The sequence below is a fragment of the Apostichopus japonicus genome, chromosome 16 (genome assembly GCF_037975245.1).
Source record: "Apostichopus japonicus isolate 1M-3 chromosome 16, ASM3797524v1, whole genome shotgun sequence".
NCBI lineage: Eukaryota > Metazoa > Echinodermata > Holothuroidea > Aspidochirotida > Stichopodidae > Apostichopus > Apostichopus japonicus.
In genome coordinates, this window is record NC_092576.1 from 31,988,857 (window position 1) to 32,004,510 (window position 15,654).

At 35.5% G+C, this 15,654-nt stretch overlaps 3 protein-coding genes across 3 annotated transcripts in view; 2 read left to right on the plus strand and 1 right to left on the minus strand.

Moving 5' to 3' along the window:
* Positions 1-15,654, minus strand: part of LOC139982131 (uncharacterized) — a 221,487-nt gene that overhangs the window by 174,043 nt on the left and 31,790 nt on the right. The window lies entirely within an intron of this gene.
* Positions 1-15,654, plus strand: part of LOC139982136 (uncharacterized) — a 175,332-nt gene that overhangs the window by 93,794 nt on the left and 65,884 nt on the right. The window contains exon 7 of the mRNA XM_071994736.1: positions 3,654-3,715. Within this exon, the coding sequence (XP_071850837.1) occupies positions 3,654-3,715 (62 nt within the window). The remainder of the gene's footprint in view (positions 1-3,653; positions 3,716-15,654) is intronic.
* Positions 4,130-15,245, plus strand: LOC139983260 (uncharacterized). Its single transcript, XM_071996687.1, has 10 exons — positions 4,130-4,499; positions 6,713-6,824; positions 7,134-7,278; positions 7,906-8,095; positions 8,482-8,589; positions 9,547-9,654; positions 10,608-10,715; positions 11,668-11,775; positions 12,128-14,606; positions 14,947-15,245. Exons 2-10 carry the CDS (start codon positions 6,713-6,715, stop codon positions 15,105-15,107), a joined length of 3,519 nt encoding a protein of 1,172 aa, XP_071852788.1. The 5' UTR covers positions 4,130-4,499; the 3' UTR covers positions 15,108-15,245.

Below are 15,654 nucleotides of genomic sequence, written 5' to 3' on the forward strand. Positions count from 1 at the left end.
CTTGGTGCAATATAATGTGCCCATTTCGAAGTACATTTATTCACAGATTGTTAGTTGTCATGGGTTCGAACAAATGAGGGGTATTCTATCCTGAAACATAGGGCAAAATGGTGCTGGGGTTCCAGTTCGCCGCATCATTTGTCAACTTGCACTGGGTTATAATGTTCATGTCAATTGGAATCACTAATAAAAGAAATAATCCACCAAAAATTAAGGTCGCATGAACTTTATTGCAGATTTCCTGAGTGACGAATTTTGTAATTTCCTCCCAAAATCACGCCACTAGATGGCTACTATCCAGCCTGGCAAGTGCCATCTCCAGCGATCTGGCAGGTAATGAAATCGGAAATGTTCTTTGGTACGCTGCGCGCCAACCGATGGTTGCGCTCCGCTTAGATAGTACTTACGGCCGGAATACTCGAATCGATTACGCCCCCCCCGTGCTTCAAATCGGATTGACGCCCCTGCTCTTAACACACACACACACACAAATGCGTAGCCTTGTTTACAACTTTCAATTATCCGGAAATCGACAATTGTTTGGAAGGTATGTGCTATTTTTTGAATAGGTAATATGGTATTGTACATATACAGTAACTGTTGCGGTGGATTAAAGATTTCAATTTTGACATTTTTGTATAATTTTTGTGTAATATTTTCGTTTTCGGTGTTGAGTGATTTTATCCACACAGGAAAAATAACCATTACGAATGACTAAAACTAGAAATAGTAAGCAATTAAAACAGCCATCTACACTACAAGAAAGTTATTTCATTAAATTAATCTTCCGTATTCGCGTGTCTTGATTAATCAAAACATGAAATCATGAGAGCACTCGCGTAGCAGTTACGCGGTATATACCCCCTCAGAAAACGGGCACCCGTTTGTGTGTTTTCGATCCGGGTACACGAATGTTCGGTCGGGTACCCGAGTATTTGGGAACCGACTCATGCCTAGAATGTTCTTACTCATTTAATACAGATATTGCTCAAGAGAAACTGTTCATCCTTCGCTCGGATTAAGTAAATTATCATGGGTGCAACTATGCTGCAGGCTATGGTAGTCTCTGATGAAAAGGAATTATCACGGTTATTCACATTAGATACGTGTTTTTTTGAGTTTAATGGAAATGAGCATTTGTCATATCGCCATCAGTATTGTTACAGAATCATAACCGTAAAACTAGGGACGTGCAATTAGTTATAGCAGGTAGGTAGATCTGAACCGGTAAAACGGCCGATTATTTAATAGAATACGCACTGCAACTATGATATCTTTGTAATGATTTTTATTTTAGGGTGTTCTAAGCAACACTTTTATTAAGAAATTATGTTGCCCCCAGAGGTAGACTATGGAACTCAAAAACTAAAGGGATTTTTGCTTTATGGCCCACGGTCTATTAGCTGGCACTAAAATATTCACCGAATACTTGCGCTATTGCTGCTATCTTTGACCGCATGGTAGCCAACCACCAGCCTAGGTCAATGGGGAAATCTAGCCTAAGAATCTGCTTATTATCTCAAATTGTAAGGCAGTTAGCTGGAACAAAAATATCCATGGAATACTTTCATTATTACTGCGATCTTCGACCAAGTAAATTATCATGGATGCAACTATATGCTGCAGGCTATGGTAGTCTCTGATGAAAACAGAATTGTCGTGGTTTTTTTTTAAACTACTGTAGATACATGTTTCTTAAGTTTAATGGAAATGAGCATTTGTCATATCGCCATCGGTATTTTACTGAATCATAACCGTAAACTAGGGACGTGCAATTAGTTATAGCAGGTAGGTAGATCTGGACCGGTAAAACGGCCGATTATTTAATAGAGTGCGCACTGCAACTATGATATCTTTGTAAGATCAGCTGCAATAGTCTAGGCTCACATTCATATTCCGGAATCAGAAAATGTAAACAAAAGAAACAAAGAGATGTTACAATGGTCTGTTCTATTTCAATTCAACAAGTATTGTAATTGTATACAATCGCTGCTGATATTTCTGTTTAGTTCGTGTTGTAGTTTTGTCACGGCCTTAGTGATGTTCTGAAAGACAAACTACAACAAAAAACATAATTTATATTGATATGATATCTTCATTCATAGTTGTTTACATGTAAGTGTATTTTTTGTCTCCATTAACACTTCTGTCAATAATATACTTTAATGTTGGTTTCTTGAAACTTCTTAGAAATGTGGACAGTGTTATTGTTCAATGTTACTATTGTGCATGTCAAGTCATAATAACACGATGTTAGATTATACAAACCTTATATGTTAGGGACAAGTAGAGAGAGTGATGTATTTAGTCGTAATACAGATTAAACAAACATACCTAAGAAAGTGGCTGGAAACAAGACATATAAACCATAGTTCATACAACTGACATACTCTTAGGACATTGGAAATGTGATCACGTGATTATGACAATAATTTGTCTGTCTTGTAGCTCTATAATTCAACTCAATAAAGTAATTCTAAATTCATTTAGTCCTTTTCTATGATAAATATTTAAAATTTTAGTTTTCATGGTCTTTGATGATGTCACTAATGCGTTGCAATGTAAAGCTGAATATCTTGATAACCGGGTAGCTTTACAAACATCACGAACAATCAAATGTTTCATTTCTACCTAAATTCATATTTAAATTAATTAAGAGTAATATCAATACATGCAAACCTCTCTATCTCCTACCCTCAACATTATTTCTCGGACTCGTACACATTGTACCCTTGTTCATTGTTCTGTGTTTAAAGGACATGTCGAGATTCCCATTGTTAATGGTGGAGTGACGTCACTGCTGATGATGTCATCATTGATCAATCTCAAAGACAGAAGTAGTTAGTGTAAACAACACGTTTGCCTCGATCCATTAAAAGGTTTGACTATTTTAGACAGATGTGTGTTAAATAGCTACTAAATGATCTCGTGATAACAGCTTTGAGAGAGATTCAGAGACGATGTAGTCGAAGTCAAAGTCAGTTCTTTAGAATATTGTAAACCCTCGATATTTGGACTTCATTTTCTGGCACTCGCATACCTTTTTTTTATTTGCTTTTAATTTCTCTTTTTCTTCATTTAAACTTTTTTTAAACAGTGTTTAATATTGACTCTAGTGATTTGTGATGACTTCACTGATGTTGAGTGTTCTATGATCCGTTCATCGTCTCATGAATTATTATTCTTGATCTGAGCATCGAATACTCGACTATCATGATTTGGTTTCTTAATTTAGCCCAAGATTCGTTTCTGTTTGAATGGGAGCATATATGCTTTCATTTAGGATAATTTCATAATTGATCGGTTATGTTAATGAGATGATGATAATTTTAACTTGATTGGTTTTATAACTAAGAGGATAATAGTTGTAAACTGATAGGTATAAAACCGAGATGATAATGATAGAAAACTGATTGGTAATCTTACTGAGATATAAAGATTGTAAACTGATTAGCTATATTACTGATATGATTATGATAGCAAATTAATAAGATAAAAATTAAGGAATCAACTAGATTGATTACTCAGCTAATATCATGGAGGGCCTACATAAATCTCGTGAATATAATGTTTATGATTTCATTCCGGACCAACAAAGATGAAGTATATATGCACTTATCATTAACATATCTCTCTTTTATGTTTTTCATCAGTTTGGAATTATATCAACGATGACAAGTATCGTCGTCTGAATCTACAAACCGGTCAATGGCAGGTAAAGAATTTGATCACCTTTCATTCAGCTATTGCTCATAATGCAACTCTGGTCAGCTTGTTTGCGTTATGCTGCCCTAACACTGTTTTCAGTCCCCAATAAGTGTCAATAAATCAATATAGTGATACATTATCTGTGAAGTTTACGTGTTGCTGGTAATAACAAATAACTTTCAGATACCTTCCCGCTTCTACTTCCAAGGGTGGGGGTGGGGGTTTTGGAGAGCCCGGATGGAATGTTGCGTGCGAGCATGGTGTAAATGAATATCATTAGTTCTGTATTGACACACCCGTACAATTTCAATGTCAGTTTGATATTTCAAACATATAGTAATAGCTAACAAAATGAATTTTGGACAGGTTTGCGATATATTGTATAATCGTTTTTGATTCCTTGGCGGTAGCCGTAGGAATCTATGCGGTCATGACTGCGTGTGTATGTGTGTATGTGTTGACTTTATCGAATCTTCGAGGACATGCTCATGATACCACACCTTTCCTTCGGGGACCTCATGTACGTCCGAGTACTTAAACACACGTCCTCGATATATTTTATGTGCTAATGCCTCTTCGAAGTCTTAAAAGCCGTCTGTCGAAATTTGAACGATGTCCTTGAAAGGATGGTTTAACCTGATCATTGGATTTACACACACTTGAGCCCAAACATGAAAAGTACACACACTTCAATGTTTAGTATCTAGCGCCACCATTTACAAGAGTTTTTTCCACAATGGCATAAGTTCCCGCGAATTCATGTACGACGACGGGCCTCCATGTGAGAAATCGTAAGTTATGAAGTTACTTTTTACTTTTAAGTAATAAGAAATCAACGAGAAAAGATAATTTCAATGGAATTTTAGTTCAAAGTTGGTACATTCAAAAGACATGCTTCGTTGTCGAGGTGCTCAATGAACTCATATGTTATGTGTTGACTGTTCTTATAGGCGTATAGTACTTGTAATGGTGTATATACCAATAGTATAGTAATAGTGGGTTAGGCTAGGATAACCAGTAGCTTAGTGGTAGCAATAAGTAGCTTTAGCGGACTTTCTATACTTCGCGAATCACAAGTTATTTGTTCAGTATTTAATAATCCAAGATTACATTGTGTCCAGAGGAACAACTAAATTAGGTGCTAGGTCAAACGTTGGCCTAATGTTAAAACTTAAGGCCTTTGTACAAACCAGGTTTAGCAAAGGTTCAACTATAGCCTAGGCTTGTCTAGGAGACTAATGCAGGAATGGTAGGATATGTTAGCAAATGAGGTTATACTTATAGCATGGAAGTAAATGAAGGCAGGCCATTTTATGGCATTATTACATTTTCAGAACCATATATATTGTCATTACTTTGGGATTATTGCAACTCCTGTAAAATTAAATTCAGTCTTTTGTCTGAGTCACCTGTAGCAGGACTTGACAGGATCACTGTAGTCGATCATAAAAAGATTTCTTTCTGGTATTTCTACTTATATGAGAGAGAAGATTTTAATTCATTGGTGTTTTTGCTTTCCCAACGTTTGCTTTGCCCATTTGTGCAACTGATATTGGTGAATGACTTGGTAAATGATGTATTGACAGAAAGGCCTAATGGATATTGGCTGTGTGAAGAAAGAATTCTTGAACTCCATGTATCATTATCCTCAATAAGTGAAATGATCCATCAGTGTTAGCTGAATTTACAAGGGACTCAGTAAATTAAAGGAGGGGTTTGATGAATTTGTCTCACAATGTTTGTATTCGGACAGGAGTATTACAAGTATCAATTGCTGGTTAGTTCTTTACCTCTACAATCAAAGCTTAAATAGAGTTTGAAATTAAATGTGTGAGATACTGTAACAAAATAGGAGATCCAATCTGCCATCTTCAAGTATTATGTAGTACTAATAACATAGCTTCATTATTGAGAAGGGAAAGTGCAGAAGGAAATCATTGAAAGAGGGAAATAAAGGTATAGTTGAAATTGAAGTTGGACAGTACCACGTAGTACCACAACAGTACCTCTTCATGACTGACATGTAAAAGACCAATTTTTCCTGATCACTATAGACTGAACATTTTCAGTGCATTCTTCAAATTTAACCATCAATCTGTCAAATGAAGGTCATATTCACAGTCCGACACAGGAAACACGTATCAGGGGTATTTGATAACATGCACATCAATCTCATAAATCTTAATAGTCTAATTGGTATTGGCTACTTCTTGAATGCATGCTGCATATATGTTAGGCTGCAATACTCACTGAACAGTTATATGCTATTTCGTTAAAGTGTAGTGCATATGTAAGGCTACAATACTTATATAAAAGTTCCTAGCATACTGTAGGCTGAACAGTTCCTGATAATGTGATATAGACTACTTGTGTATATGTGCTGGATGTATGTTAGGCTACATTATCTACCACTTTAAAAGGTGTATAGGCATGGGCTCTTTCTTGAATGTGTACTGCATATGTTGGGCTGCATTTCTTACTGAACAGTTTCTGATACAGGCTGTTCCATGGGTGTGTGCTGCATATGTTAGGCTACAATATTTACATGTGATAGGCTAAACTCCTTTAATGTTTGTTGCCTATAGAGGAACAATATATACTGTAATATTAATAGGCATGTTGTGCCAAGTGTAATGCTTGTTAATATATGTGTTTTATGGTTTTTGCTAAGTAGAATACATGACAACGAATACTAGTTTGTATGATTTTATAGTACATGTTTTGTGGCCTATAGAGATTTTTTTCAAATTATTCTTAAGTAATTAATGATCAGTTGATTTAGAAAACTGAATTGATCAATCAAATAGTTACTTAAGCATTCACATCATGACTGTTAGCTTGGGTGTGGGTGGTGTCATGCATTAAGATAACTAGTAGATTAATGGAATGAAAAAGGTTTAAGATTATGATCTCATAATGTCTGGGAACTATATATATATTGTTTGTTTGGGAAGGGAACAGGAAAGTGTCTCCCATACAAAAACATTATCAAATTTATTGATAGATGCAGACAAGAAGTAATAAAAACCAACAGCAACCTACAGCTTACGCAGATTTCATCAAGAAAAAAAAAGACCCTTCTGGGTTTGAAGTGAAATATGTTTCAGAAGAAGTTGGTGAGTCAATTGGTATCATATTTCTGTAACCTAGTTGAGATAAGTGTATGCAACTTATTGCCATTTAGAATATCTGCACAGTTTGTTGCAGTGATGTGGGACTTAACATTGGACAGCATGCTTCAATTATCAAAATGCGTTTACGTGTGGTTAGTCCATCCAACACATAAAATGGATCAAGGAAGTGTAAACTTGCACTGATTTAACTGTCAGCAACTATGTCATATAAGGAGCATCATTGCTATATTTTCAAAAAGGGTTAATATTGAGTTGTTGGTGATCATTTTCCTTCATTTGTTGTTATTAAAGGGTATGGATTATTTGCTACGGCAGACTTTGAAAAAGGAGAATTCCTCCTAGAATATTCTGGTGTGTTAAGACATGCCTACCAGGTGGGGGAAGAGGAGGACACTACTTTCATATTCTTCTTCCAGAGTGGTCAAGACAGTATGTGGTAGGTAACAGTTACTCTACATTTTCTTCACTGTTGAGCTACAAGTGTTTATTAGATCCATGTTTTTCTTCAAACAATTGGAAGGATGTTGTTAATTATGACTTTGTTATGAGTGACATTCTTTTCATGAGATTGATTGAGGCTTCACTTCACAACTTAAGTAGTACTTAATATCACAGTTTGCTAAATCAAGGTTGACTTTAGGCACAAATTAATGTTGAGGTGTTGTATACTGATTGTTTATCAATTGATGTTGTTTAATGTTCTGTGCCAAGTTTTGTTTTGATATGACCCTATTAAAATCTTAGGAACACAAAAGGGTTGGACTACTTAGAACATTGAGGAGTTCATTACCAATACACAGAATAAATTAAGAAAAGCAAGAGCCCTTTGAGCATAAGGTATTGCATGTATGTCAAGGATAGGCTATTAGAGTGTGTCATCCTAGGAAGTCTCTGTGTGTTGTGTCCAAAAGTGTGATTGAAATAACATATTTTGAGTTGTTAGACCCTATAAAACACTAAATTAACATCAACATGTTTTCTTTTTCTGGGAGGGGTGGGGGAGGGGCATAGTTTGCAGAATGGTGAAGTAGAATTTAAGTTTTCTTCTTTTTTCCATTGCTAGCATTGATGCTACACATAGCACAGGAAAGGGAAAGTATTGTAATGATGATTGGAAGAAACCCAATGCTGTTGTGAAGAAGATTATCATAAACAAGCAACCAAAATTGGCCATATTTGCAAATTCAGAGATTAAGAAAGGAAATGAAATCAGATATGATTATGGACAACCTGATGCAAGATGGAGGAAGAAGGTAGGACAATGATATAACTGCTCCTTGTTTGTATCGTATTGAACTGTTAACAAAGCTTTACCTAAATACATGTTACGACAACTGTCGCCATCCAGTCTGAATAGCAATATCAAACTAAACTTAAATCAGTGTTTTAATGAAGGATTTCAGCTCATTTACAATACTGTTTGCATTGAAAAGTACATTCATGTAGTTAAAAGTGAGTTGTCTGAAATGAAGCTTTTATGATGATATTGTGTCGAATGTTCTCACTAGTATAGTTGATAATGACTGCTGACTTTACTATGTAACAATGAAATATTTGTAATTTGAGATTTAGTTCTGAAAGCATATCACTTCAAATGCCAAAAGTGTTATCATTGAAAAAGGATTTTTAATCTTCTTAGAAAAAAACAAATCAAAACAAGCCACCTGAAGTTTTGAGAGAATGCAACACTGATAATGAGCCAGAGAGAGCACCTGGGGAATCAGAATGCACCACACAGATTGCCAAGGTAAGAAATAGGCCATGTTATTATATATACATCAATCTTAGATAAATATCATCAAGTTTATGTTTAACAAACCAGATGATTTAATACTGGTGAAATATCATTGAACCAGTAAGTATATACAAACCATTAGCATTATAGGTTAGATGTCATTATCACCTGAACCACTGTTGCAGTAGTTTGTACAATGATGTCCTCTAAGGAATAGCCAACTCTATAGCACACATGTGAAGACTTGACACGTCAGAGTTTGAAATAAAAAATAGGCCCAATGGTTTGATTTTTTATCCCTTTGTTGGATGATCAGTGATTTACATTGAAGTAGATGTCCTGATGATGTATCCTGATTGATATTTGCAATTAATAGAAATGTTGCTAGTAAATGTTCTCACTGGTATAGTACATCTCAGTTGTGTTAGCCCTGACACAATTGCATTGTTAATGCTTGTATGGTTATTAAGGTTCAATGTGTATAATGATATATACTAGTTTGTTACATTAGTAAGGCACAATATTGCAGAGATATTTATTGTCAACTGAAAAGATTGATATAAGTTTGTGTTTTAATGTATGATTTCAGGTGATATACAATATTACCCAGTACTATGTGTACTTGGTCCTCTAAAGAATAGTCAAGTATCATTGTGTATTGACCAGGCTTCATTCATGTATTGTTTGATGTTGGCTTGTTTTTTCTTTGAAGATATAATCAAAACTCTTGGTTCTGTGAAAAGGACCTAACTGTTTGCATTGAAAAGTACTTTCATGTAGTTTAAACCCATTTCTAAAGAGAGGCTTTTATGATGATATTGTGTGGAATGTTCTCACTAGTATAGTTGATAACGACTACTGACTTTATTAACCATGAAATATTTGTAATTTGAGATTCAGTTCTGAGAAGCTTATATCTTTTCAAATACCTAAGTATTGTCATTGAAATGTGATTTTTAATCTTCTTAGAAACAAACAAATCAAAACAAGCCACCTAAAGTTTTGAGAGAATGCAACACTGATAATGAGCCAGAGAGAGCACCTGGGGAATCAGAATGCTCCACACAGATTGCCAAGGTAAGAAATAGGCCCTATTATTATACATCAATCTTAGATAATTATCATCAAGTTTTTGTTTAGCAAACCAGATGATTTAATACTGGTGAAATATCATTGAACCAGTAAGTATATCCAAACCATTGGCATTATAGGTTAGATGTCATTAGCACCTGTACCACTGTTGCAGTGGTTTGTACAATGATGTCCTCTAAGGAATAGCCAACTTTATAGCACACATGTGAAGACTTGACATGCCAGAGTTTGAAATAAAAAATAGGCCCAATGGTTTGATTTTTCATCCCTTTGATAGATGTTCAGTGATTTACATTGAAGTAGATGTCCTGACTATGTATCTTGATTGATATTTGCAATTAATAGAAATGTTGCTAGTTAATGTTCTCACTGGTATAGTACATCTCAGTTATGTTAGCCCTGACACAGTTGCATTGTTAATGCTTGTATGGTTATTAAGGTTCAATGTGTATAATGATATATACTAGTTTGTTACATTAGTAAGGCACAATATGCAGAGATATTTATTGTCAACTGCAAAGATTGATATAAGTTTGTGTTTTAATGTATGATTTCAGGTGATATACAATATTACCCAGTACTATGTGTACTTGGTCCTCTAAAGAATAGTCAAGTATCATTGCGTATTGACCAGGCTTCATTCATGTATTGTTTGATGTTGGCTTGTTTTTTCTTTGAAGATATAATCAAAACTCTTGGTTCTGTGAAAAGGACCTAACTGTTGCATTGAAAAGTACATTCATGTAGTTTAAACCCATTTCTAAAGAGAGGCTTTTATGATGATATTGTGTGGAATGTTCTCACTAGTATAGTTGATAACGACTACTGACTTTATTAACCATGAAATATTTGTAATTTGAAATTCAGTTCTGAGAAGCTTATATCTTTTCAAATACTTAAGTATTGTCAAGTTGAAATGTGATTTTTAATCTTCTTAGAAACAAACAAATCAAAACAAGCCACCTGAAGTTTTGAGAGAATGCAACACTGATAATGAGCCAGAGATAGCACCTGGGGAATCAGAATGCACCACACAGATTGCCAAGGTAAGAAATAGCCCCTGTTATTATACATCAATCTTAGATAAATATCATCAAGTTTTTGTTTAGCAAACCAGATGATTTAATACTGGTGAAATATCATTGAACCAGTAAGTATATACAAACCATTAGCATTATAGGTTAGATGTCATTATCACCTGTAGCATTGCTGCAGTAGTTTGTACAATGATGTCCTCTAAGGAATAGCCAACTTTATAGCACACATGTGAAGACTTGACATGCCAGAGTTTGAAATAAAAAAATAGCCCAATGGTTTGATTTTTCATCCCTTTGATAGATGTTCAGTGATTTACATTGAAGTAGATGTCCAGACTATGTATCCTTAATGATATTTGCAATTAATAGAAATGTTGCTAGTTAATGTTCTCACTGGTATAGTACATCTCAGTTATGTTAGCCCTGACACAATTGCATTGTTAATGCTTGTATGGTTATTAAGGTTCAATGTGTATAATGATATATACTAGTTTGTTACATTAGTAAGGCACAATATGCAGAGATATTTATTGTCAACTGCAAAGATTGATATAAGTTTGTGTTTTAATGTATGATTTCAGCTGATATACAATATTACCCAGTACTATGTGTACTTGGTCCTCTAAAGAATAGTCAAGTATCATTGTGTATTGACCAGGCTTCATTCATGTATTGTTTGATGTAGGCTTGTTTTCTCTTTGAAGATATAATCAAAACTCTTGGTTCTGTGAAGGGACCTAACTGTTTGCATTGAAGGGTACATTCATGTCGTTTAGACCCTTTTCTAAAGGGATTCTTTTTATGATGATATTGTGTGGAATGTTTTCACTAGTATAGTTGATAACAACTACTGACTTTACTAACCATGAAATATATGTAATTTGAGATTCAGTTCTGAGATGCTTATATCATTTCAAATACTTAAGTATTGCCATTGAAATGTGATTTTTAATCTTCTTAGAAACAAACAAATCAAAACAAGCCACCTGAAGTTTTGAGAGAATGCAACACTGATAATGAGCCAGAGAGAGCACCTGGGGAATCAGAATGCACCACACAGATTGCCAAGGTAAGAAATAGGCCCTGTTATTATAGATAAAATATTAGAAGATAAATATCTTCTTTATTGACCAGGCAGCATTCCTTGCAAATAAATGTTTTCACTGGCATAATTCATTTTAGTTGCGTAACTCTTACAAAGTGTATCATCCACTGTGCAGACTGACACATACTTTTGGTACTTAAACATATTTATTTAAATACAAAACTTTTTAATTCTGTAAAATTTTGTTCAAACATGCACTTTTTAAAGGAGGAACATTCATAGTTCCATCAACTCAAACATCCAAAATCTGATTTAGGTTGTTGTCTTGATTTATTGCAAAGGTCTGTACAACATCTGTTACTTCTTCCCTATTTAGGATAATGAAAGTGATGATAGCTATAATCCATTTGAAGACATCGATTTGTTCCCATGGTGTAAAGACACACACAAAGATGTCAGCTGTGGAGGAGATGATAAAGGAGAAAATGGTAGTGACAATGAAGCTTCATCTCAGACTAGTGAAGCATCGGACAACACTCAAGATAAAGAGCAGGAATGGAATGATGACCAAATGTCATATGTTTGCGATTCAGAAGATTCTACAAATAGTTCAGAATATATGATTCCCCTTCCTTCCCCTAAAATGAGAAGTCATGGTGCAGTTTGCATCAAGGAGCATCCGTCAAAATCTGATGTCGAGCACACCATAGTATCAACTACTGATCACAATCAAAAGCAACAGCAAAGACATGGTAAAAACAGAAAATGTAACCAGAAAAAAGTCAGATTTATGTTGGAAAAAGAAGAATCTGTCAGTTATACAGATTCATCGGACAGCAGTGATGAAAATAATGAACATTGTAGTGATTACCTCCCAACAGAAAGCAGCAGTGATGAGCTGATGTCACCTGAGAGCAACAGTGAAATGGATACTCAAAAAAGGAAAGGACCAGGAACAAGTCTGAAACGGAATGTTGACATGAGGTCATCGGCAAGTGATTCAGAAGCAGGTGGAAACATTGTCCACTCTACTTCTAGCTCATCATCTAAATTGAGACTGCAGAATGCTGAATGCAAAGTGTCAAGCAAGACACCTGAATCGAGTTGTGCAGTTTCTTCAACTACCAGTGAAACTAGATTCAAGAAGATACCTCGGGTGACTGTCATGACAAGCAGTAATGGATATGCTAGAAAATGGGATAAACACCAGTTCTGTGTTTTTTGTATGGAACAAAAGGCAAAACTGGGAAGACATTTCCAGTCTATGCATGCACATGAACCAGAGGTACAAGAAGCATTCAGCTTCAGCAAGAATTCAAAGGAAAGGAAGGAATTGCTACAAATTTTGACCAATAAAGGTAATCATTCACACAACATCGAAGTACTAAACTCAGGGACAGGCATTCTTATTCCCTACAAGAGGCCACCCTTCAGTGTTCCTTTTGAAAGATACCTTCCATGTGAAAACTGTTTTGGTTACTTTTATGATGGAGATATGTGGAAACACACAAAAAAGTGTCCAGCGAAACAAAGCCACAGTGGAAGAAATAACGGATTAAGGTCTAGATGTTCATTGTTGCTCCCACTGGCTACCAAGGTTGATGAACAGTTCAAGGTAAAAGTCATTGGAATTATGCGTCGGGATAACATAAGCATTATTTGTCGAAATGATGAAATGATTTTGACATTGGGACAACGATTGTTTGCAAAGCTTGGAACAGATTCACACAATGGACAGTATGTCAGTCAGAAAATGCGGGAGGTGGGTCGCCTACTGAAGAATATTCAGGAAGTTGATCCAAGTTTAAAGACCCTTGCAGAATGCATACGACCATCATGCTTTGACAAAGTAGTTGAGGCTGTTCGCAAGTGTGCAGTTTACAACTCATCCACTCAACAGTACCAGATACCATCCCTTGCACTGAAGTTAGGCCATTCCCTAAAAAAATGTGCAGCAATACAAAAGGTGGCAGGCATCAAATTGGAAGATGGAGAACTGAAAGATTATGCAGAGAGATTTGAAGAACTTTGCAACTTAGAGTGGGCAGACAGTGTTTCTTCACATGCATTATCTACATTGTATCAAAGGAAGTGGAATAAGCCCACAATATTACCTTTGTCTGAAGATGTAGTCAACCTTCACAAACACCTCAATGTGAAAATTACGGAAAGCACCAAGAGATTGTCAACAGATCCGGATAAACTTGCATGGTACTCACTAGCTACAGCAACAATGGCTAAAATTATCCTATTTAATAGGAGGAGGAGTGGAGAAGTACAGCGCATGCCTCTGGAAGATTACCAAAGATGCAATACTCACACTAATGAGGATATCCTTGAGGATCTTACTGAATGGGAGAAAAAACTGTGTCAACAGCTTTCTAGAGTCGAGACTAAAGGGAAAAGAGGCAGAAAAGTCCCCATTCTGCTAACATCTGAAATGAAAGAGGCTGCCGATACCCTTGTAGAGACTCGTTCATCTGTTGGAGTGTCTTCAACCAATCGCTATATGTTTGCCAGGCCAACATTGGGTTCAAAAACTCCACTACGGGGATCTGATTGCCTTAGCAAAATGGCTTTAGAGAGTGGAGCCAAATGCCCTTCTGAACTAACATCAACAAAGCTTCGAAAACATATTGCAACAGTTTCTCAACTCTTTTGTCTCAAACGCCATGAACTGGACATTCTTGCCAACTTTTTAGGTCACGATATTAGAGTTCATCGCGAGTATTATCGCCTCCCTGACGACACACTGCAGATGACAAAGGTAGCAAGGCTTTTGTTGGCGATGGAGAAGGGAAATTCAAACAACTTCAGAGATAAGAAACTTTCTGAAATTGAGGTCTCTTTGGATGGTAAGTGTTTTTAATTGTTTTGTATTATAAAGTTTTATGATAAATTGAAGTTATTGTCTTATGTGATCAATTTACAATATGAGTAACATGGATGGTTAAACAGATTTTCAATTGCAAACATTTTTTAACTCGAAACCCGATGGCATCAAAATGAGCTATTTACGAGTAACAAACAAGTTGTATTTAAAACTTAGTTGTCTTTCAGGTCACCTAGCTAGTCTTGATTATTTCTCAAATTTCTTCTGTGAATATTCCTACTCGTAAGCACTTAATTTTGTTACGCTTATTTTATATTCTTATAGTCAATGTTTTCCTTTGTTTATTTACTTTCTTCGGTCAGATCCATGTACTAGTGAAGAAGAGCTGGTTGACGAAGATGAGGAAGATGATTTACCTGATGAATTCAATACAGGAGGTACATCAAGTAAACTGGCATATATTATTAGACAGAGTTGCACATTTGAGACACATCTTGTTGCAACCAAGACTTTGTATTACTAGATACTTCAGAAAAACTTGTCATATGTTAATTTATAGTTATATCTCTTTCTAAATGGGGAACCATGTTTGATATTCTTGTTCTTATTTTTTAATGGTAGTTTCTTGCATTTTGTTCTATGCACTTCATTGGCTTATTTCCTTTTCTTCATTCCAGCACCAATCCTTGCAAAATCGTGTAATGAAAGTAGTAAGAAGAGCAGTCTCCAGGCAAGAAGTCACAGTAACCTTTCAGTTAGAAAACCAGGTCAATCAGAGCAAAGAGTTGTAGTAAACAAAAAGTCACATTGGGGTAACAAAGAATCAGATGCTGTCCAAGATTATTTTGACAAGCACATTAGGTTAGGCCGTGTGCCTCGAAAAGATGAATGCGACAAATGTAAGAAATCTCTGGCACCACTTCTAGATGATAAAACTTGGAAAAACATCAAGTATAAAGTTTATAGTGCCATTCAAGCTAATAAAAGGAAGCGATAATATCTGTCAAATTTGTAAGTTAAAGTGTTAAAAGACATGTTTCAGTTATGTATGTAACTAAAAGTCTTGTGTT

Excerpts from the sequence above, each read along its gene's own strand:
- LOC139983260 (XM_071996687.1), top strand. The coding sequence starts at position 6,713 with ATGCAGACAAGAAGTAATAAAAACCAACAGCAACCTACAGCTTACGCA. Across the intron at positions 6,825-7,133 it reads ATATGTTTCAGAAGAAGTTG|GGTATGGATTATTTGCTACG; the intron begins GTGAGTCAATTG and ends TTGTTATTAAAG. Across the intron at positions 9,655-10,607 it reads GCTCCACACAGATTGCCAAG|AAACAAACAAATCAAAACAA; the intron begins GTAAGAAATAGG and ends TAATCTTCTTAG.